Source organism: Frieseomelitta varia, unplaced genomic scaffold, assembly GCF_011392965.1.
Source record: "Frieseomelitta varia isolate USP_RPSP 00005682 unplaced genomic scaffold, Fvar_1.2 scaffold_89, whole genome shotgun sequence".
Classification (NCBI taxonomy): Eukaryota; Metazoa; Arthropoda; class Insecta; order Hymenoptera; family Apidae; genus Frieseomelitta; species Frieseomelitta varia.
The window spans coordinates 639,839-664,502 of NW_025110689.1; the positions used below are offsets into that span (position 1 = coordinate 639,839).

General features: G+C 45.6%; 1 protein-coding gene across 3 annotated transcripts in view; it reads left to right on the forward strand.

The window, feature by feature from the left end:
• LOC122537141 (transcription factor Sox-2) overlaps window positions 1-24,070 on the forward strand; it is a 117,023-nt gene extending 92,953 nt beyond the window's left edge. The window contains exons 3-4 of one of the 3 annotated variants that reach the window (XR_006308555.1): window positions 4,744-4,870; window positions 11,293-11,452. Coding sequence is in view for 2 of the 3 variants with exons in the window: in XM_043670116.1 (XP_043526051.1) it covers window positions 22,855-22,933 (79 nt within the window). In the remaining variant the exon portion in view is untranslated. Of the gene's footprint in view, window positions 1-4,743; window positions 4,871-11,292; window positions 11,453-22,854 lie in introns of those variants that run through there. The other 2 variants (XM_043670116.1, XM_043670118.1) reach the window with 2 other exon arrangements.
• Window positions 24,071-24,664: the final 594 nt, after the last annotated feature.

The following is a 24,664-nucleotide window of genomic DNA, read 5'->3' on the forward strand; positions in this document are numbered from 1 at the left end:
GACTGTCGAACGAGTCGGTCTGCACGCGAGATGCGTCTGACGAGCTCGAGACTACCCGCCTTCTTCTATCCTCCCTCTTATGCTTCTCTTGGAAAACTTAGCTAAACACTTTAGGGGAAAAAAGTAGTAGATAAAAGAACTCCTGGTATAACTCCTTCAGGAACGATTGGATTTTGTATTATCGACTGGAGGTAAGGTTGCTTCATTGGAAAAATTCGGCAACAGAAGGAAGCAAAACTTTCAAACGATCTTCCAATTTTGCAATAAGAAATAAAGTTAATTGGATTTCCCTATTAGTCGCCTTTTACGACACGCAGGGATTACGTTGGGCCTATTCTACCCCCGAGCCCACAGGGGGATGATCTAGATTCAATTGAAAGCGAAACATTATGCGTACGCAACGTTTTGCAAAAATTATTTTTTAATCTGATAACGATAAAAGAAAAAAAATAATAACTTCATGACCAAGATTAACAAAATCGTCGGAAATATACACGCATAATATCTGGTCGAAAATCACGTTGAATTACAGAGAGTACTCGGCTCGACAAATTAGAGGGTAATAAAATGAATTTGAAGCGTAGGTAGGGAGAGAGGATGAAATGAGAACACGCAGAGGAGAAAGAGGAAGAGGAGGAGGAGGAGGAGAAAGAGGAAGAGGAGGAGGAGGAGGAGGAAGAGGAAGAAACGCGAACGAACGAGTATAACGAGACGATCGACGCTGACTAGGCGGGTAAAAAGTATCGGGACGACGAGCAGTAGGATTAGCAGAAAATAGAGGAGAAATGATGGATCGATGGCGATAAAAACGCGGCGACGAGTAACGTGGTCAGTTATTAATGTAGCTCGACGATGTCACGGCCGATCGAGAATCGACGGAGGTCTGGCCGGGGAAAACGGAGTAAAAACGTGACTGTGTAGGTTGGGCGGTTTGGAGATGAGGTCGCTAGCCGGAAGTTCCGTCGCACCGGAATTCATAAAAACTAGCCGCGCGGACCATCGTTCCGCGGACGTTTCTCTCTCTCTCTCTCTCTCTCTCTCTCTCTCTCTCTCTCTCTCTCTCTTTCCACTGTGAACCTGTCTCGTTCACAAACCCCCTCTCGACCTATCCAGGGATGGGGGTTGAAAAGCGTCACCCAAGTGCTGCACGAGGAACAGCACGAAGGAAACTCCGCTCGTCCATGATTCTCCGTTCTCCAACAGCGAAATTAATTGCGGAGAAGGCAAATTTTTGCTGAACTTCGTGTCGGAGATAGACCGGAACATTTGTAGAGGAATGTCACGATATTTTCCTAGACGTTCAGTATTTCTACAGTAATTCTAGTATAAAGTGATATAACGTTGGGGAAAAGATAGTATAAAGGTGAAATTCGTGTTTTACAGAAGAGCAGTTTTTAAAAATGCAAAATATTTCACCAGATTCGCGTCAAAACCATTTTTACATTTAGTTCTGTGATTAAATAGAAATAGAATGTTTTTGCCACTTTGAATTTATAAAATCAACCTCTGTCTCGAGTCAGAAACTTCTTTCTAGATGAAAGACTTTTCAGATTAACAGAAAAAGTCAGTAAAAGTGAACATTGTCACATTTTGCGGCATATTAAATTGAAAAAGAATATTCAGCTGAATGAATTGAATAGTTTCACTGGACAAAGTCTGATGATACAATTTCCGATGATCCGATCTAATTTCGTTTCTGGGAAGTTCAACGCTTTTAAAAAAACAATCGATGTTACACGGAATTCTTACTCGATGATCTGAACTATAGTGCCCTCCATCTCGTTCACGAGGGGAAATGTAAATTTCGCGATCGATCGGCCGTCGTCTCGTCAGGGTCAGAGAAGCGAGCTCGAGCGCCGACCAGCAGCAGGGTAGTAAATAAAAGTCCAGAGTTAATTTTTTTCGAACAATGGACCGGACTGTTGTGGTTGCCGGAGGAGGGTAGACACCCCCGCGTTTTTTACATCGGTCAGTCCCACCCAACTGGACGCAATCCCGTGTCGCCGTATAAATCGAAAACTAATGGGATTCATGGCCCAGTCGGTTGCCCACCAAAAAGTCGCCATTTCTGAAAAGAGGATCTACCTTTTTCCCCGTCGGATCGGTTTTCCGACTGACTACTTATTCAACAGAGCTTACCTTCATACGTGGTTATCACAGTCGATTTTAATTTTAATTTTACAAAGTAACGAGAAATCTTCAGAAACTCGATTATCTGAGAAAACGCGTACGAAACATTCCGGATGCGTAGGCAGATTTGAAAAACCATGCGGAACGCAGGAACGCGAATTCAGTTTCAGTGTTTCCGAATTACTCGCACAAAGGATCCCGAACAATTCAACAACAATTCAAAATCACTCGCGATCGTAACTTCCAATCTTTGGAAAAACCCTACCAAACCTCGTATATTTGATGGAAGGAGACTCCCACGATCCAAAACAAATTTGCAGAATTTAAAAAAAAATCCAAATCTTGGGCAGCAAGCAAACCGCGATTTTACAATTCTGGACTGGTGTCTGCCATTGTAGCGAGGCGAATTCGAAAAACCGTGACGGAAGTGAGGAAGAAGAACGCGAGGTTCGGTCGGCTCTAATTAACGCGGCTATCAAAGACGAGGGAAAAACGAATAAGATCGCGGGTTAAGCCGAAAACGGTGCGGCAGACGTCATCAAGATGCAGCGTTGCTAAGGATCCCGTAATTAGGGGAAGCTGATTTTTCATTTGTCGGGTATCATTGAGGTTCTGCTCATTAGCCGACGGCGTCGACAGCGTCGGCGTCTACGGTGCGCGCTGCTGCCTCGCGTACCAGCTGAGCATCCGTAGCTGAAGGATGCCTCTGGTTGGTTAGCCTGGCCCCAGTCTGGTTGGTCTTTGGGCTGGCTGATAAAGGCGCATCCTCCTCTCTTCTCTGCTCTCCTTTTCTTTCCCATCTTCTCAGACTGCTCACCCTTCTCTCGCATTTATTTCCTCCCTTTTTCCCTTCTGCCTTCTGCTCTCTCTCTCTCTCTCTCTGTATCTCTCTCTTTTTCTCCCTCTCCCTCCATCCCTCTCTCTCTCTGTATCTCTCGCCTCTCTGCTTTTCTTTGCTCTACTTCCTCTCGTCTCGCGACCTCTTCTGCCGTTCGTCGATCGCGTTCACAATTCGTCGATAGATTTTTGGTGTACAATAAAACCTACTTTACACGAATAAGTTAATTCGAACTTTGAACTCGCACGAACTCGCGGTTGAGCTTCTGTTCTGTTCTCCTGATCTGAGATGCCTCTTTCGTCTTTTAAAATTCGTTGTAATATTCGAAGTTATGTTTTCGGAGTTCAAGTTGTCTTGAACAAGAAGAGTTACGAAAGAAAATTAAAAGAAAAGAGATGGAAAACATCTTGGTGAAACTCTTTTATCCAACTCTCTCTCTCTCTCTCTCTACTCCATAGGAGTAAATAAACAGGAAAACGTTGCACAATATCTTAGCTTCGTTTCTATTTCTTCATTTAATTTTTATGTCCACTTGCCGATTCTATTTATAACAGCTTGATGGAGCTCGAGTGGCAAACGTTGCCCAGATATATCGTTGAATATTAAGTCGGTAGACGCCGAAGTTTTGATTGCCGATCCTTCTCGGTGTCCTCGAAATATATCAAGAAGAATGATGTACGAGAGAGGTGTTAACGAAGCAGGATCGTTATTCGCTGTCACACCAACGCAACGCTGTTGAAATTCGACAGGGAACGTAGGCCCAGTCGGACGTTCATCAAGCATCGTTCTGATATTCGCGATAGAAGCGAGAGCTCGTTAAACAACGAGATACTTGTCAAATAATTATCGAATTACCGAATCGTTTCTACGGTGATTTCTATCCCACAGAAATGTTCTTTACATCGTAGTTGAGAATCGTAGCTAGTCAGGATGAAGAATTTCTTTTTTTCTCTTTCTTTTGTTTTCTTTTTGAAACGCAAATGCAAATTTATTAATTTCAATCGGAGTCTTTTGAAATCCAGAGAAAGGCGAGTCACAAGAGAGACAACGGACGATTTCGTGGGTAATAAAGCAGAGACGACGTGACGACGTAACTGTCATTCTCGAATCAATCTAGCTCCCTCCAAGTTGCTCCTCGCGTGGGCGTGAAACGACTTGCGTGGCGTTAAGTAACGAAGCTGGCTCATTACTTCTGCTCTCGCGTGACGTTCGCGCGCGGCGAGTAAATGAAAGGAGGCGAGGAGAAAAGGAGTATTCTGCCTTAGTTCTCTCTCTCTCTCTCTCTCTTGTCTCGTCTCGTCTCGTTACGGCCATCCGTCATTTTCACACCTCGACGAAGATCTATAACAAGGGCCTCGAACGCGTGCTTCATCCGCGCGAGAGCAAGAAATTTCGAACTTTCCTCTGACTCAATTGTCCTTCAGCTCCACGCGATATCCTCCTGCTCGCTCTTTTATTTATCGCTCTCTTTAAAAAAAGGAAAAAAAGGAAAAATGTGTATGCAATGGTAGAAAGAAAACGACAACCGCTTGTACTTGATATCGCGAGTAAGAAATCGTGAATCTTCGAACCATCATTCGACAATTGATTTTAATTAGTTTTGACTTTAATCTGCCGCTTCCTGCGACACGCAATTATAGGAAGGAAATGAATTACTGTGTATCGAGTGCGGACGTGATGTCACTAATTGTCACCAGATAACAGTCTCTCGATCACGCTGATTATCCGCAAGGATTCGACTGATCGCTCAGACCTGTTCGTGGTGTGTGTTTCAGGGATTGGAACGCGACGAGCAACGTCCGCGTACAAGAATCCTGGCCAACGTGAGCGTCCTTCGGCACGGCAAACTCGAACCTCTTCAGCACCGAAGGATCAGGCTCCTTGATTGTTTCGCACCTGACGGTGAGTTCTTTTCCGTTACACACCGGTTTAAATAAGCAGCGAATTTATGCACTCTCTGTCATATCTCTGCACACTTCCCTCCTTAATTAGACAACCTGATTTCACCAATTCCTGAATCGATGATTTTCCTTTCCAATCCTTTTCGCTTCGTTGACAGAAATGATCAACGATGATCGATAGAGGTAGCACTTTGTTATCATCGTTGAATTAACGATTGAAGTATTTTTTGAGTATTTTTATTATCATTTTTTTTCAATTAGTACCTAACTTACGTAAGATAGAATTTTACGTCAATTATAAGATCGATGTTGGAACTGAAACACGAATTATAGAGACTAATGTAATAAATAATTACAATAATTGGAAAGTATGAGAATAATTGATCGCGGTATTCTTTTTGAAAGAATCTAGCGACACCGATGAAATGCCAATTTCGTCAACGTGCGTATTACAAAGCTACCGGAAAGAATAATTATAGATCTGATATTGATAAAGTCTTGACGCAACGTTGCGTAAATAGATCGTTGAGATTAATGAAAATGACCAAACCCAATGAGGAGAGACAGTGCATTACGCGTTTCTCAATCATGCTCCGAAATGACGAACGTGGAGTCGCGGTCTAAGAGAAAGCAATTACACGGGAATCAATTGATTCAAGGTAGCAATTGGAACGCCTCGATCGAGAGATCACCGTGACATATCCACGTTACCTGAATATCTTCGTGTAATCGAACATCTCACCAGTGTGAGCTCTCTCACGCCGTGACCGATTCCCCAAGTCGGATTAAAGTCGCCGATCGAGTGTTTTGCCCCAGTTTCTACTAACAGCCCGGCGAGATCCGCACGGCGAGTTCGTTCCGCTCGGCTTAGCCAGATATCTGATCGATCGATCTGCCGATCTAAAGTTGGACAATTCGTACCTCGTACGCGTGCAACGAATTTCACTGGCGGTGAATTGACAAGGATAATTAATAAGCCGAAAGAAACGATTGGAAAATTTCCAATTTTTAAAATTCAATTATATTAATAATTGAGTCGAAATTTACAATTTAACAACAACACTCGAGTAATTGACAATCGGTGATATCGATCTGTCTTCGACGATCACTCTTCCCCCTCTCCGTCCCCCCTCCTCCCTCGCTCGGAGTTAATTAAAAATTAAAACGTCGGACGAGGGTAGAATAGCCGGGCTCGCTCGTAGGCGAAGGTGTCATCCAGGATTTTTTCGAAAGGGAAAGCTGGAAGGGCGAGACGGGGAATGCGCCTCGTCATTCCACGGATCTTCGCTCGATACCGCAGGAACCTTGAAACGGGCCTCAGAAGCTTCCAGTACAAACGACAGCTATGAAATCGCCGATGATTGCTTCTCTCGTTTCATCCCCTCAGCGATTCTCGTTTCCACCGTCCGTTGAAACCAACACGTTTGAAAATTTTTGCCCCTTTCGGCGATAATTTATTACTTATACTCCGTAACCCTACATCCATCTGTCGCTTCCAATCTCCGATACACTTCAAGGCCCGAGGCAATTTTTGCATTCCAATATACACGTATCACGCGGTATAAAAATTTTCGAAAATTTTCAAAGTCGAGCAAATGTTTAATCGAGAGAGTCGCGTCAACGTCGATCGATTTGCCCGCGACGTTGATCGAACAGCGGCGCCGATTTCCCTCGGTCTTCTTGAATTTTTCGCTGATTCATGGAAACAACAAGGTCCGAGCGATGAAACGAGGGCTCTGCCGGTTCCTCGACAAAGATTGACTCGTCAGAGATGAAACATCTATCCCCCTGTCTCGCTCTTTGCCCGATAATTCCTCGTGTATACAGGACTAATGGGTTATTTCAGGTAATTAGCCGCAGCGTCCTGTTTTCTTCTTCTTCTTCCTCGCCGGCAAAAAGCCTCGAGGATCCAGCCTCGCCGCGATTTCGCGCGTTCTCTCCGTACACCTCTCTATTTGCGTATACCGGCTCGATTTCTCCACGCCCCTTCGACGAATCATCTCCGACCGATTCCTTTCGCGTCGACGTGGTTAATTGCGATACAACCTCCTCTTTGCCCGTGGTATTAAACCGGCCTCGGAATTGTCCCGTGATAAATCGTTCCTCAACCGTGGATTCGCCGCGAGACGAAGATCCTTTTTTTCTCCTCGTTCTCCTCGGACGACTCTTTGGTCGTTTTTAGTGTAAAATAATTTCTCGCACGGTTTATTTGCGTCGAACGTTCCAATTTTTATCCACGAAAGATAAAATCATTTCTACATATCTGCTGCGATAGTATCAAGGAACTTGTTCGATCATTGTGAAAATTACGATATTGAATCAAAAAGATTTCAAAATCTAGCAAACAATCATTCGTACAGAGCACGATGGAGAATTACGTTAATTTCCAACACGACGTCTCGATTAATTCAACCTTGTCAAATTTGCCAATATTTTTCCGAAAATGACGAAACCACCGCCGCGTGCTCTGTCGTCGAATCATGAATCGACGCATCGGATCGACAAGTACGAGCACAACACCCGGAGGGACAGCCAATTAATTATCGCGACGCGATGCGATCTCGTGAAATCTAGCGAACAATCGTTCGTGCGGACGGTATCGAGCACGATCGAGCGCCGTCGTGAACAACCGATCTGAGCCGTTTATCGAAAGAAACGATCGGCGAGATCCGTGCACGTTTTCGCCTAGGGCAGTGTGTAATCGGCCGATTAAGCGCGACCGCGGGGCCCCCGGACCCGTGAATTTGGCAATTACGGACCAGTGCTAATGACGAGCGACCCGACGCGAGGTAAAAAGGTGTCGAAGGTGGCGGAGGAGAAGGCTTGGCACCTTGGAGATGCCGAGTCACCGCGTGTAACGAACTTGAGCTGGACTCGCCTCCTGCTGCCCCGCGCGCCACGCTTCTCTCTCTCTCTTTTATCGATCCACGGTGCCAAATCCCGATCCGACCGTTTCCCTGTCACAGGATGAGGCGTCATTAACGCGCCGATACCTGGCCCTGTTGCCCCGGGAATGAGGTTACACTTTGATTTGTCGTTATTTTGTTTTATTTTTCGTTTGCCATCTCGGTGGAAGAGGGCTGGCTCTCTTGGTCCATGAGCTTTCGGCTCGTCGTTCACGATTGGCTGAGTTTAACTCGATACGATTATTAAAATTTAATATACTTTGGGCCTTCCGAATGCAACGCGAAAGGTAAAGCTTTTTTTACTGTAGATTGAAAATGATTTATTGTATCCGAAATAAATTCTAACGTTGGGTTACTCCTTAAATAACGTTTGGAAAGTAAATTCATATGTTGATTCGCTTCATAAGTAGTTCAGACTTTTTTTCTTTTTTAGAATTAATTTACTCTGCATCTTTCAAAGATCGAAGGTTTTTTATTATTAGACAATTTCACGATTTCCTTCGTAATTCTTAAAGAATGTTCTTAAGATCTCGTTTTCGTTATAAATTAGATATTTCTCCTAGTTCGTTAGCGAGATTCACGCGCGAATTTTCGAGAAAATTTCAAATGATTTTGATTGAAGACGAGGTGGATCGGAGGAGGACTCATCGAGGAACGATTAAAGACGAGTGGCGAAAACGATGGTAGCAAAATCGTAGAAGAAGGCTGGCAAGGGCGGAGAAGCGAAGGTGGCTGGTTCGTTAATTACTGATTTTCCTCGGTCCGCGTCACTTTTTAATTGACGCCAGAAATTGAACCAGAGAGCGGGCAGATCGCGCTCGATGGCTGAGCGGTCGTTTCTCGTCGAGTCATCCTTTCGTTCCTCCTCTCCTCCACCTACTTCTGTCCGAATCATCCTGCTAGGATCGAAATAACGCATCTCCCAAACCGAATTCTAACGAGTTTCACGTTCCATATAGAGAATCGGCCACGGTAACGTCTTTGCAAAGTCCTGAAATGAAGACTCGTTGTGTAAGAGTGAAGCTAACCGTCTACGATCGGAGCCACGTTTACACTTGTCAGATTATATCTAGATCATATACATTAATTACATAAATTTACTATAATTCCGTGGAATTAAATTAAATGAACGAAAAAAAACCTCGAAGCAAGCTCCTATGTCCATTTGCAAATTTTTATCGTCTACGGATTGTATAATAAACTGAAACCGCTTTTCTGCGTAGAAATAATAATAACAAAATTTCTGAGAGTAAAAAAAAAATCACGTGTCATAGTTATCAACGCCAAGTCGTTGAATCAAAGTTCGAAGTAGATTCGAGCTTCCTCCATTTCGCAATCATGGTTCCACCGTTGGTATCCATCGGGACACGTTACCGACCACCAACAAGTTGTCAGACGCGCAAGGTTACCGAAGAAACGACCGCGAGACGAGTCCGCGAAACAGTCCGGGCACGTTTTCCAGCCTCTGGGCAGGTGTTTCAGCCACGTGTCCAGGCTGTCAGTTCCCGGCCAGCCGAGACACTGCCAATGACACGAATCTTTGTCTCGACGGTACTCCCGTCCGCCTTTTCCACCCCCGCCTTCGAAGGAGCGGAGCGTAAAAAGCATGGAAAGGGGTGGGAGCCCGGTTTCTCTACCTGTTCCACCGGTTCGTGTCTCTGTTTGATGGAACGGTTGGCTGGCTCTGGGCTTCATCCTCGTCGTGTCTCCGTCAGCTAGTTCTCCACCTCCGGGGCCGCGGAACCTGTCAGCGCCAGCCGGGCTTCTCACCCTCGTAAAAATAATTACAGAGGGTGGGCGAGGTTCGAGAAGGGGCGGGAGGGGGTAGGAGGAGGAGGGGGAGAGGGCTGTTGCTCCTCGATATTGCCGGTCTCCTCGTTCGTTCGGCACTATTGTGCCAATCGGATCGACTGATAAGCTGCGGAGGAACGGAGCTTAATAAAAATTCATTTGTCACGGCCCTTTGGAGATGATGCGCGCGCGTCTCACTCGTCGTAATCTTCTCCTTCTTCTTCATCTTCTTCGTCTTCTCTTCCTCCTTTCTCAATTTTCTGGCTTTCTTCATTCACCGGTTCTCGCTGGGTCCATCTCTGTGACCGATTGATTTCGCCTTACCCGGTTTCATTGTACGTCGATTACGAAACCCACTGTTTTCTTTCTCTCTCTCTCTCTCTCTCTCTCTCTCTCTCTCTCTCTCTCTCTTTCTCGTCGGGTTTGCGGACACGTTGCCATTTTAACGGAACGCAATGGTCAACGATTCCGATATTAATTCAGACATTAAACGATGGAAGAGTAACGTTGGGTATTGTGCTTGGTAAAAGTCAGCGATCGTTCAATTATTCCATTCTGAATGTAAAAGATACCTAGGAGGTTGTTCTTTGTTGCACGATATTTTAAGCACAAAAGTTGAACCATCTTCGACCATCCATTTGGTCTCTCTTGCGTGTTCAAAAGATCCGCAAACTAATCAATCTTACGTCTCAAAAAGTACATAAATCGGGATACGCATGCATTCGTCGATTATACGAAATTCACGGTGGATGCCTGTCAAGGGAAATGAAAGTACAAAATCGATATCCACTGCGAAATCACGGTGTATCTTCGGGGAACGGGATAGGGGTAATTACTCGCAATTATTAATTACGAGGTGCACGTGCTGCTGACGCGGAAATGGCACGTGATAGAGGAAAGAGCGCCCCACGGGACCAACGGGGTTAATAATGGCTCTGAGATCGTTCTAACCTAACGCGCCGGAACAATCGATGATCGTTGATCCAGAGAATCGTGAAGACAGGCGGTTTTTTTTTTCTTTTTTTTTTTTATTATTATTTCCTCGCGCGCGTCTCCCGACGGATCGGCTGGTATTGCGTGAAATAAATTAATATTGCCACTTCGACGATGGCAGTGAAGGCTGATCACCGATCGAGCGATTGCCTCTCGTTTGTTCGCCTCACAAAAGTAGAACCCTTGTGTCCCTTTTCCCTCTCTCGCTTTTCTTCCTCCGTCCCTTTCGTCGTGCCTTCACATTGTTCGCGAGTCTCGTCGCGTAAAATCTTTTCAATAATTTAAACCGATATGTCTCTCTTACGTGTGGAGGTTACTTTACGATCCACTTTTTATTTTTTTGTTTTTTTATTAAATCAAGTTTTACATTTAACTTTTACAGTATTAAATCTCTGCAAGTACAGTACGACTCGGTTTATTTGAACCGAATTTTAGTTGTTGCCTGGGTAGGTGAATCGCACTCGGCTATTACGTGAACGAAAAATGATGGAGAGAATCAATAGAGAATCCAATTATTATAAACTATTTGTTTCGCTGAATTCCGCTGAATACGAAGGTACAACCAAATGACACGAAATTGAATTACTATAACAAATACAATGTGCGCGAATATTTTTTTGTGACCTTTTGTTGTGCCTCGATATTTTATATCTGTATATAAAAATGTAGTTACATTCATACATTCGCAGAGCTGAATGAGATATTAATAACACGTCTGTTTCTCTTGTTCTAGAACGGGAACACCGTGCACCGAAACGCCACGCGAAGCTGCCCCAGCCCAGAACCAGTTATGAACATATGATTAAGCTCGTTTTAATAAGTTTTTATGTAGATCTTACGCGTAAGGATGTATGATAAAAGTAAGTGTTGAATAAACGAGATACGTTGAGACAGGAGGCGGCCAGTTATTTCCCACCGTTACAGACCCACCCTAATCCACCCTCAAAGTTTTTTTCCTTCGCTTAAATATAATTATCGACGAAACGCACGATTGTAGCCCGATCGTTCGACAAACAGCAAGACCCAGTTCGTCTTTTCTCCCTTCACCATTCTCGAAACGTTCGAGTTCACCATTTTCGAGGCGTTTCCCAGCAAGACAAACACAAGAGGGAAAGCAGACACAAATATAGACAGAGCCATAGGCGTAGACACAGACGAGGAAACGCGCGCGGAGAAGAAGCCGTCTTCGCCATCGAGTCGTAACCCTGGCGACGAGACACCCTGGCCATCCTCGTTCTCTCGGTTGTTCCTCTCCTACAGGGATGAGCAAACTCTCTCTCTCTCTCTCACTCTCTCTCTCTCTCTCTCTCTCTCTCCGCGGTGTAACCCACCCTCGACGGATAGCAAGTTGCAAGGACGAGGGTTGCCAGCGAGGTCTCGCCTGATTGGCGGCCGTGGACTATCGACCAACCCGCGACCGGCCCTTTGTTTTAGCCACCACCCTTCGTTATATCGAAGGTACCTAACCTGAAGCCGAGGAAGATGAGCACGCTCTCCAGAAGAGATTTCTTTCCTGGTTACGCTTAGAGAAAATCGAGATGGCTCGCCGGAAGTCTGGATGTCTTTCTCTTTCCCTTTCTCCCTCTCCCCCGTTTCAGTCCAGAAATAATTATTTGGAATTCATATTAAAATAAAAGGAGAAAGAACGATAATATAAATTTTGAAATTTAGGAGATACTGGTATCGGGATGATAAATGGTATTTTAAACTGATCTTTGAAGTTTGTGGTATGTATGTATGTACGTGCGTGGCTGACGACTTGTCTGTTGCTCCATTCGAAAATCAACTCAATTGAACTGTATACTTTCAATTTCTTTATCTCGTAATGATTTGAAGCAATGGCAGGTCGTAACTTGTGACGATACAACAAACAAATGATTTTTATGCATGTACGTATGTGGTATAAAATTTGGTAATTTTAAAAAATCCTACTTTCGATGCACTTTAAAAACATCAGAAATTCTTGAACTGAAAAAAGAAAAACGAAAGACCGAAGACAAAAAGAAAACAAGACGCGTGTGTTGAAGTTTAACGAAATAAGAAAGAAAGAAAACTGCATAGCTTCTCATAGAGGGAAAAAGACAAGAGATCGCGAGCGACATTAAGGAATGATTAAAGAATCATTAGGAGCGTAGTTAGAGCAACGAAAATCTTCATTCTTCCCTCCCATCCCTCTCCAATTACCGAGGCGTCGATGCGCTCTCACCCCCTGTCGCTGACCAGCATTCCTCCGAGTCCCCATTTTTTTAATTAATAGAGCGTGCTACAACGAGCCGGGGATGCCTACCGGGTATACCGCACACGTATATACCGACAAACATACGCAGCAGCAGCAGCAGCAGCAGCAGACACAGATAAGAGAGCGCAGCCGCGCGTCGGGCCGAGTCTCGTCGGTGTCTGTATTTGTGTTACCAACACGGTGACACTGACTCGTCGTCGTCATCATCGTCGACATCGTCGTCGTCGTCGCCGTCGTCGTCGTCGTCGACGTCGTCGTCTGTTGGTGCGCGAGGAGAGAGAGCTGCGATTCCAGCTGAGAAGAAAGAGAAGAGAAACCGAAGAGAGGAAGAGGAACGAGCTGCCGGCAGGAAGAAAGGGGTGGGCCGCGAAGGGTTTTAATGAGGATGAGCGAGATAAACCCACCTCCGGCTCCGTTTCGCTTCATCCAGCCACGTTCTCTTTCTTTCTCTGGCCTTCACTTTGCACCCTTGTTTCTCATCTACCTGCAACTTCTCTCTCATTCCCTTGCGTTTCATCGGCTTCTCTTCCTTTCCACGCTTTTCACCCTCCGTCCCTCGATCCTTTTCATTCTTCTTCGCGCAGCGATTCCTCTGGATCCCCTCTTGTCCCTCTCGATTTACCCTTTATCTTCGTTCCACCTCGGCCAGCAACTTCGTTCCCTTCTTCACCGATATTTCTCTGCTTCTTGTTCTCGGTCTTTTCTGCCCGTGCGATTCTTCTTCCTCGTTGCCCATCGACTCTTTTCATTGTTTCACCTCGTCGCTGAATTCTCCGTTCGTACTTGCCAAAATACAAAGGAGGAAGTAATTCTCTTTTGCATGGATTTTTTGCGCGCCGTCCAAGAGAAATGTTCTCTTTCGAACTATCCCTGTGTGAAACTCTGTCGTGGAATTTCTTAGACAGAATATTTCCTGTTTCTTTTTTTCTTTCTTTTTTTTTTTTTTTTTTTTTTTTTTTTTTTTTTTGGCCCCCCACCCAAAACCTTTTTTTTTTTTTTTTAAANTTTCTTTTTTTTTTTTTTTTTTTTTTTTTTTTTTTTTTTTTTTTTTTTTGCTGCGCCCAACCCAATACCGTTTCATTCTTTCTTTAAACAAACAGCGTCGTTGGTAGACAATGAAATGAAAATTTTGTGGAGCGTCGCACGGAGGGAATCAAATCACGTATTTGCGAAAATAGATAACCGTGGAAGAGGATGGAAACAATCTTTTTGGATTTTCATTACAGAATAATATCAAACGTGGTCACACGTTCAGAGAAGAACCAAGGGAGTAGTTCAGACCTGCGTTCAGATCGCGATCGTTCAAACGAATTGACTGATGCAGAGCGTGTAACTTCAACCCTCTCAACTCCCCTCCCTTCCCCTGAATTTCTGTTAACGTAATTATCGATTAATAAACCAGCATGACCGACATATCGACCGACGGTTTAATTAATTTCGCTTCGATCTGGCGGATTTTGCCATCGGGTACCGCCGACGCCGCAATGATTTGTTCGAACGCGTATTTAAGCCGAGATATCACGTATCTACCATTCACGCGATATTAATATTTCCATTGATACTTATATTTCAGCCATTGTTCCCGAACAAAAGGAGATCGTATTATTTGCCGGTTTCGTTACGATATTTTTGTCAAAGTTATTTTCTGGCTGTCGAAACGATGCCTAGAAACGTCCACCGTGCCACCACTGTATAAATCCCTGTCATCATTGTCGACGTTCAGCGATATCTGTTTTCTATTTCTTTTTTCCACCTGCCTCGATGCAATCCCCGACAGCGGACGCAATAAAAGGATCTACACCGGTGCTTGGCAAACAGTTGAATTTGGTTCGGTTGATTCGTCGGACGTTCAACTGTCCAACGTGTCACCGTTAATTAGGCTAATCGTTCGCCGGCGGGAAAGAATTTCTATTATGCGACGCGCGGATAAATCGAAGCGCGGCAGTCTCGTGCAACATTAATTAGGGGTACAATCAATAATTTAGCGAGCATTCTTCGCGAAACGCGCAACTCAGCTCTCAGCAGAGTCGAGAAAAACAAGACGAGGCAACCGCGTCATCGTTGCGCGAACTTTAATTAACGTGTGTGGCCGGAACAGCGCGTGGACCAAACGCGTCGTCTTCGTCACGCTCTTTCCCTCTCACCATCGGCGGCGTCGAAATGATCGAGGAATTGTCAGATCGTAAAAAGGCCCGGAGTCGATCACGCGTCACGTTCTCGCTGCGTGTCTAATGAAACGAATCGACCGGGTAGCATTACACGCGCAAATTTTCTGTCTCATCGAAATCACTTTCTATCTTTCGCCTGACAACGAGACAACTCTCTCTCTCTCTCTCTCTTTCTCGCCTCGCGTCCTGAAGGAACGGGCCGCAACTATTTTAATCGTCCGAGAAGAACAAGTTTTACTGCAATCGTGCCTGTCACGATAGATGGATACTTCAGTAATTAGCCTTCTTTTCTTAGTACGCGAACATGACGAATATTTTCAACGATTTTTACACGCGGTTTCACTTCTGACGATTGTGTTACGTAAACATACGTAGGCTTGCAAACGCTCTCTTGAGAATTACGAGAAAAATTGAAAGTTTTGAACTTGATGAAAAATTGAAAAGTAATCAATTGTTGCAACCAACGTGTTGTTTGATTCCTCTTAATATTTTCTAATTCTTCTCCATTTTTATTTACATTACGTACTCTAGAAAAACTATTAAAAATTTATGGAAAATCTCTACGAAATACTGAGATTGAAAATTTCGTAACATCTGGTAATATCGATGGCAGAATTTGTTAAGAACATAAACGAATTCATCGATCGAGCTTGATGAACGTTGGCGAAACTGGAAACTTATCTGGGATATCAAAATACGGTGTACATGTTCGCGCGGTATCGTTACACGTTGCGGGCAAGTATTGTTATCGGCAGCCGAAAAAGGTGGAAAATGAATGGAGAAAGCGCAAGAGGAACGCCTCGGAGCGAAGCTGACTGTCAATCAACCCTCTCTCCCTTGCCAAATTACTGTCAAATGCAATTAGAATTGACATGGTGAGCCGAGGCTAAACCAGAATCGCGAGGCAAACCCTTGCTAACGATTTCAACCCCGAGGCCTATCCTCAGTTGCTATTTTCTCTTCCGTCACTAATTAATACACCTCTCTCACGCGTGCGTCGATTTTACCGTTTCGTTTTGCCTCGAACCCTATTCTGCTGATCTTTGCTCTCTACCACCGATGAACGCTTGGAATATCAAATTTTCCTTCCTACCGAAAGATACCACGATTTTTTTTTTTTTTTTCTTTTTCAAAGGATCGAAAACACTCGAGAAGGTGAAGAGACACTAATTTTTTAATTCAATAAAAATCTGCAGTCTAACAGCGAATCACTGTTCAAATATTTTAGCAATTTGTACCGAGTACTTATACATATGCTTGCGATAAACAATTTGTGATCGCCGCTGTATCATCTCATTGTAATGCTAATGAAACTTTCAAATCTTTTGCATTGCACGTGTAATGTAGTAATAATTTGCAAAAAGTTTGTAATTGTCCAAATGTTCGAATAAAATGTTTCGTAAAATGTTACATTCGATCGCAAGCAGGCACGAATAGAAATAGAATTCCGATCGATTAATCGTTTCATTGATGTTTCCTAGATTAATTGTCACGTCCCGTACGAAACCAGTAGGTGTCTTAATACGTGGAAAACACAAGTGTACGCAAGATTAACGAGTCCTCCTAAAATATTCAGCTTTGCCGTGCAAAATCCCATTGAAATTCCAGTTTCGAGGCTCGCAGAGAAGTTTCCGGCCGGCAGAGGACAGAGAAATAGAGAAACCAGTCTGCGAGCTGGAAGAATACTGAATGTCGAGTGTTATTAATGCACGTGTCTAACGGCACTCCTGTCCGCGTGGTCGTTTTGCAATCGCTGTTGATACTCGACGGTCTGTCGCATCGACACCGAAAGCGAAAAATAAAAAACGAAAGAAACACAAAGAAAAAAAGAAAGCTGTGCCCTTCTCTCCATCAAACGCGCACAGCGGCGAACCTGGTCAAAATATGATCGACATTCATTAATCTCGAACGTTCTCATTTACCCCCGTAACGAGTTCACCTTCCGCACAAAGAGTAGCAACCCTCGACGCGGCGAATGCGCCAAGTAACACAGCCTCGCGATTAAAGCTTCGTCCTCGACGATTTCGACGACCAGAACGAGGCGACTCGACCCCGTCTTTGTTCGCGTTATACCCGATTTTACCCGAATTTATTTACGCAATAAAAGTCCAAGGGCCAACGAAGGACTTCTCTCTCAACGAGGGAGAGAGAGAGAGAAAGAAATCTCGATCCATTCGTTTCGTTTTCGCGCGGTACCTCCGCTGGTGTTCTTACCACTTTTTTATACGAACAGAACGAACCCACTACTCGCTGAGGCGATGATATATATTAAAGAGATGCTTTTTGGCAATAAACAATCGCCTGCTACGGCCGCAGGCAGTTAGCAGGAGCATTAGGGTGAATTATTCTGGCCACCCAGCGTAAAAAGTCTCATGAATCACTGGAATCATGGGCTTTTTGCCCTCGCTGGCATAGGATCTTGTTTCTCGCCGTGTGCTAGCACGAAACCACGTCTTCATTTTGTAGACACAGAGACGTTCTCCAAACGTATCTCACGCAGCGAAACAATTTCACCGATAATCGATACGTAATTGAACATCATCGAAGACAATGGAACATCGTCTACTCTCCAATGTTTTCTCACGATATTTGTAAATTAAAATAAAATATGTAAATAGCTTGCAATTACAAGCGTCAGTGTTAACGTTCCGTATCAATCTTCAAAAAAACCAATTCAATCGCATCGTAATACTCCATTACACGAAGGATAAAATTTATTATGCTTCGATTTATCCCCAATTTTCAAAAACGAGCAGCGATCCCGACATTTCCAAGCGTATCACTGCACAACAAACGGTCGTCTGAATAGCGAGGAACGACGACGATTACAAGGATTACGCGAATCGCCAGTTTCTAGCCCTTGAAGTCGCTGAATATCCTCAAAGGCGACAGCTGCAATTGCAGCAAGCGCCAGGGGGCAACGTATCCGTACCCGTACCCTTACCCTCGGGTTCAAACGCATTCACGGTAAAAAACAGAGCGCATCCACGAACATTGAGAGAAGAAGGCACACGTACGCGGACACGCGGGGAGGGGGGGGGGGGGGGGGGGGGGGGGGCACCATCGTTCATTCGAATTACCCAGAGACGGTTCTTTTTCATTACAGTAAGAGCCGATTGCATTTTTTTACGTCCCTCTGCGACACAGGCGGGCGGGTGTCCAATCTGGAGAATCATGTGGAAGGAGGGCCATCTAATCACGTGTTCCTGGCAATCGTGTCCTGCGTCCGCCCTCCATGGCTTCGCGACCCCTTCATCTTGGACACAATCCCGCTGCCGGAGAAAGAGGAGAAAAACCGACGAGGAGGGTTGTCCCTTCTATTCGAGAACCGTAGGGACACGGGCTTCCACCTTCTCTTTCTCCTTTCTTTTTTACACTTTCTCTTTCCTCTATCGTTCTATCTCTTCCTCTCTTGCCTCATCCATTTTCTTCCAACGCAGATCGCGCCCTCCTCCTTTCACCTCCATTCCGAGGACGTTTCCTCCTCAATCGCGCTTAACCAGCTGACGTGATTAAGCCGCGATTGAGAATTAATCATCGCGGATCGATTTCGTAGATCGTGGTCCGGGAGAAATGATACGAGAGCGGAGTTCGATCGAACCGCGCCCCTTTTGAACCACGCGAATCACCGCAAAGGCCGTCGTCTCTCCTTGATTCTCATCGTCTCTTGTTGTGCGTGATAAGCTCCTTACGCTAATTATCTCCTGGCCAAGGGATCATTATTTTTCGCTTCCCATCGAATCGTGTTTCTTTGGCCGCGATCTTCTTGGTTCGCGGGTACAGCCATTCGACCGCGCCTGTCTCTTCGCATTCCAACGTAAGAGGATCTTTTCGAAGGTTCACGACCAACCGCCGAGCAACGAATCGTATTAGTCGTTCATAAGGACATTTCGATAAATCTGTTTCCCGGAGACGGAATACTTTGAACCAGCTTTGAACGAAGTGAGTAAAATCAAAGAGAGAGAGAGAATGTAAGAAGGATGAATAGCGTTTTATTTTCGATATAACATAATCCGAATCAACTCTGAATTCTCTATTTTCACGGAGGCGATTTCACCGGTCGTTCATTTGCCACTCGTGTATTTAAACGTCCGACGAAGCATGTGGAAAGGACACCTAGGGACGGCTCCTTGCAAATTCACCATTTCCAAGAAGTCGTCGCAATTACCGATCAGAGGCCGGGGTGGACCACCCAAAGAACAAGACGAAATTAAAAATCCTGCAATCGGCGCTTCCGTGTCTCTCCCGTACCCCCTTCCTCTCCAACCCCTCGAGGAAGAAGACGCAGACAGGAAGGATGAAGAAGAAGACTTAAAAATCGCAGGATCCCGGTGCCACTTACCCGCGGAGAGTACCGGAGCACCGGGTAGCGCCAGCGTAAATTGTCAGCCCGGGACAATTCGACGAAATCACCGATCAGCGGAGCTCCTTATTTCGACTGGAAGCAGGAATGGCCGTCGAACGGTTCACGAGCAAAAGAATTAAAGGCTCGCGCTCTGGTCAACCAGTTCTTTCTTTCTTCTTTTTTTTCTTTCTCTCTCTCACTCTCCTAACCGATTCCCTTGGCGCAGACGGTCAAGCAGCCAGGCAAGCAGCCAGCCAACTTCCTCCTCGTTCCTCTCTCCTCACTCTCTCTTTCTCACACACACACCGGGAGGAAATCCCAATAATCCACGATGAGACACAGATTGAGTCTCCCAGAGACGGTGGAGAGAAGAGAGGGAAAAAAAAGCAGAAGAAAGAAGCGAGCAGAAGAAGCGGTCGACGAGGCAGAGCCCAGCCTCTGGATAAGAGGGCTGGCGTAACGGGAGAAGAAAATTGGAATCCTTCCGGGACGGAGGATGATAAAATTGCGGATGGCCAGGTGTTACCGTAATCCGGATTGAGACGAGCAACGGACCATCCGCGAGAGAGAGAAAGAGAGAGAGAGAGAGAGAGCTATGTGCACATACACCTGCAACCACTTTGCTACGAGGACCCTATACGTTTTCTTGTTCCCGCGTGATTCGCGTTCCTTTCTAGCCACGTGGATTAGAATCGTCTCGGTTTCCTGGGGAAAAGAGACGCTGCTGAAACTCCGGCAGAGTTTCGGAGGGACGGGCTGCGCTTTACTAAACTACGCCCGAGCTTCTAGCGGTCGCTGGCTTAAACCAGTTTACACGGTGCTCGGGTTAAGTTGCTCCGCTCGTGGAAATGGTGGCTGTACGAACGCTAGACTAGTTTTCGCAAGATGGAAACTTCCCTTAGACGAAGGGGGAGAAACGAGAGTTTCGATTGATCCTTCGAGGATACAATCGTGCCAAATTTTAGGAAAATTGGCCGGAGAAATGTCTTGGATGATTCATTTGTTTGTCCAATGACGACGAAAGGGGATCCGTTGCTTGCGTAAATCCTTTGCATCCTCTTCGATCGTTATCAAAGCAAATTAGTCCAAGGCGTGGAACTTTAATTCCGAGGGAACTTACATATTACACACAGCCAGTACATAAATACCGTACACCAGATTCCATCGTACACCGGCGAGGCGAGAGAAGAGGGAGGACAGCGATACGCGCGTCGATTTATAATAAAAAGACGCGATCTCATTCGGACCGCTAACGGGCGGCGATTATTCTGATCCAGCTGCGAAGAACGAGCAAACGGCAGGACAGCGCGAGCCGCGATCGTCATTTGTTTCGAGATCGTATCTTCGAAGTAGCCCTACGTCGATAAGGGAGGAAATATTCTTGCGGAGCGACCGAACGTTCTCGACGCGATTCTATAAAGAAGCTAAAAATCGAACATTATTCTTCTCCCTCTTTTGCTTTTGATTTATAGAATCACCAAAGTGGTCTAAACGGTCATTTTGTAATTCTTCATAAAAATTTTAATGGCAGTAAAAGTTTTTCCCAACCCTTGTACTTTCAAATTTTCTAATACAACTTTCACACTTTAATTTTCGGTAATTCTAGCAGCTGTATTGGAAAAGTCTCCACGATAAAGTGAGAAAATGTCTAGAAATGTTCGAGGAGACCTATCCAGAGAAGAATCGGAAATAAATTCGCGATAAAACTGTCCACGAGCTGGTGGACCAGGGAGGTTCCAGCATGTATGGCCTTTTCGCGAACGAGCCACCAGCGGGATCAGGTCCACGATCCTGTATCGTATATCGCATATATCGCATCGAAGGATCGGTGTAAGCCGGTAGCAGTCAGTTCTCTCCCCAAGTCCGAAGTGGAAGTAGCAGCAGCAGCAGCAGCAGCAGCAGCAGCAACAGCAGCAGCAGCAGCAGCACCGCCACACTCGATGCGCACAATTAATATCGGGCCGTATCTCTGATCTCTCATTATTACCTGGTGGCTGCCAGTGTGTGAGGGTGTAGCTGTTCCCGCAGGAACGAGCCTCTCGAATGTTCAAGCACCAGTGTGTTGGTATCGGCTACCGTACACCCCGGGACACCAGAGTCGACCATGCATCACCCTAACGAGCCGGGCATCGCGTGCCGATCTGTATTAAGGATTTATAATCCTCCAGACGCAGGAGAACTCCTAATGTCCTGGCTGAGCGGGAGATATTTGCCTATAGGCTCGCACGATCGCGCTGGACGTTTCCTTCGGCGGAAGGGGAATCACCGTGGCTGCCCATCTTCGAACAAATAGGCACACCCACGAAGACTTTTTTCTTCCCTTTCGTACGATTTTTCGTGTTTCTTCCCCTCCCGCCTTTCCCCTTTTCTTCTCACGCGACGCGGCATCCGTGACAATGTTCAATGAAGACGTCTTCCTACTCCGTGAGACTCGAAACAAGGTCGAGCCATTCGTAGGCCGATCTGTACAGGGCGCGTTCATCGTTTGTCGATTTATTGACCGCTTAATCCGATCATCTCAATATACTTTCCTCGAATTCAAAGTGAAACTCTCCCACACGTCGCACACTGATTCGATCGTGTTAACTCGTAAGAGTGAAAAGTATCATCCGCCGATCGTTTCTGGGATCAGGGAGAGTACTTTCGTTGACCAGTATCGCCAGACAGGAACATTGTCTCTGGAACACATATTAATTAGACCCGAGGCTAGCAGGAAGACATAACTCGTTGAGGGATGAGAGGAAGGACGACGTGGTCGCGGTGCAGTTTCCGAGTGTCGTGTTACGTCTACGGCTACGGTGTGTGCCCTTTCCTCGGCTACCCCATTCGGATCCCGTGGGCCTGTGGGCCTGTGAGCCCGCGATCGAGGGGCCTGGTGGAGCAGGGAGGAGCCGCGGGTGGCCCCAACCCGGCCACAGGATCGTAGGCACCGTACGTGGGCTCGGAAGAAACCGAGCACGACGCTACCGGCGCATTAATAACACTGGTAGCCGGTCATATGTTAAACGTCCACCCTGTTATGCACGCCGCTACTGCCACCGTCGGTGGGTCAGATCCGCAGGAGGGGCAGGAAAAAGGAAGAGGGACGGGGGCAGGATGCCGTAGGTACGTTTTACCTACAGCGACGTGCTCCTCCGTACAACGTGGACGCGGTGCAGATCACCTCCTATCTACCTGGACCCCTCTTCCGCTTCGATTCCATCCATTTTTTCTTCTTTTTCTTCTTTTCATTTTCTTCAAGACTCTGAAACGTCGCGAAAGAGGTACAAACGGCACGAGATGATCCATAACTTTGTAAAACGAAGTTACATTTAAAAAGAGCAACGAATAGGTATAACATATCTATAGTAGAGCTGTTAATAAAATTGGTAAAAACGTAATATAAAATAATACTGAAAAGAAAACAACATCGAAAGATGTACGACACAAGGGTGGTCCATAAGGGGTTCATTAATTTCAACTATTTCGATTCTCCACAATTTCGTAAATTTCAACGAGTAATCACACTGTGTAACGAGAGTACGTTACGATTGTCTGTTTCAGGTATCGATATATGTGGAGGAGGTACGGAGATCGACATCCAAACATCTCTTCCTGGGACTCTTATTATTCAGAGAAATAAAGTCAAGAACATATCCAGTGTGTCATTCCTCGTTGCTGCAATTGACAACGACGTCTAAGGACGTCTTAGGAATTAATCAAACGGTGTTTGACCACCATACCACCGTATGGTGTGATTAGTGTCCCCGTTATTATTGTGATCCGTCCACAACGAACGAGATCGACGAACAGTTATCATTACCGGGGGATCCACGATTATCATTATCAACGGCGCGGCAAACGAGAGCTACCGGTTGAATAATTCATGCGCCACTCACGACTCGCCCGTTCTCCTCTTTCTCCTCCACTCATTTTTTTTTTTCTCTCCCTTCTTCTTTTCGGTGGGTTGCGCGTAGCGCAAATGAGAGAAAGTACGTACAAATGAGAAGCCCCGAGACGTCGTGCCGTAGCACGACTATACGCATCGTTATAAATCAACCGTGTGCGAGGATAAATCGCGATGTTACCACGCTGTTTTGTCGTTCGTCCGCGTTTTCCCTTCGCATTGTCCTCCCTGTTTTCCCTCGCATCCGCGATCTCGCCGACTTTTTCGCCAGAAAATAACGACTCCCGATACGTGACGCGAAGCCAATTCGACGCAACGATACTTCAACAGAGAAACAGAGTCATAATCTTTGGAAGCTTTTCCGCGTTCCGAATGATTTTAGCACGCAATCGTGTTATTTCCTCTCTTCTTGACAAATTTCCTAACACTGAGCAATGTTTCCTGAAACTTTACAATTCGAGAAATCAGAAATTAAAGTTTTCCTGTTTGTTAAAACAAACGCACGAGGTTAAAGCATGAAAATTCGAGACATACGGCAGGATTAAGAAAAAGACCGGTAGCTACTCGGAGGGGGCGGCGTTCGAATGAATTGAAAATCGCGGAGGAAAGACGGATGAAGTCGGGGAGGAAGATACCTGACGGTGTTCTACCTGCCGGCTTCTTCCTCTTTCTGCCGTTTTCTCGTTAATTATTCCAGGCGTGCGCGTATGCCACTGGAATATACGCGATCGTAGATATATACGCCGGTGTCTCTGGCGCAGCGTGACGCTGGTTCGTGAAACAGAGACGAACCAGCACGGTCTCGCGGTGGAAAAATTGCGATTTTGCGTAGATTGAGACGGTTGGGTGAATAAAGTATCGGCGAAACACGCTTGGTCTTGATTTATTTCCCCCCACCTCCCGAGATCCATTGGTCTCGACCATTTACTATGATTCCCAAAGATTTTAAACTTCAGCTTCAAAGTCCCGGACGAGGGACTTTTGAACGAGAGAAAAATAAAAAAAACATTCCCGCCGCGGCAAGTTGGCTGGTAATTCGAAGATAGTTCCTAGCTTCGCGTCTTAGGAACTGTCTTAGGCGCGAGAGCAGGTCAGAAATAATTAATAGTCACGGTCGAATCGCATTTTGGAAGAACGGTGGACATTCCTGGACCCCCCGAGCTCCGTGGATCCAGCAACATAAATAACGCAAGACGGAACCCGCGGTGGGTCCTCACGCACCAGGAGGAGTCCTTAAAATCCGACGTGCTCCTCCCTCGATTAATTGCACAAGATTCCTCCCCGCCACGATTAACCCCTCTCGCCATATCTCCTGGCATTCCTGATACGCCGCATTCTGTTCCGATTGTGCCTCGTTCGTTTCATCTCTTTCCACTCTCTCCTTTCTTCTAGTTTCTTTCCTTTTTCTCTTGTTTTCATTTTCTTTCACTCTGGCAGTTCCTTGGTGGAACGTGCATCACGCGCGCG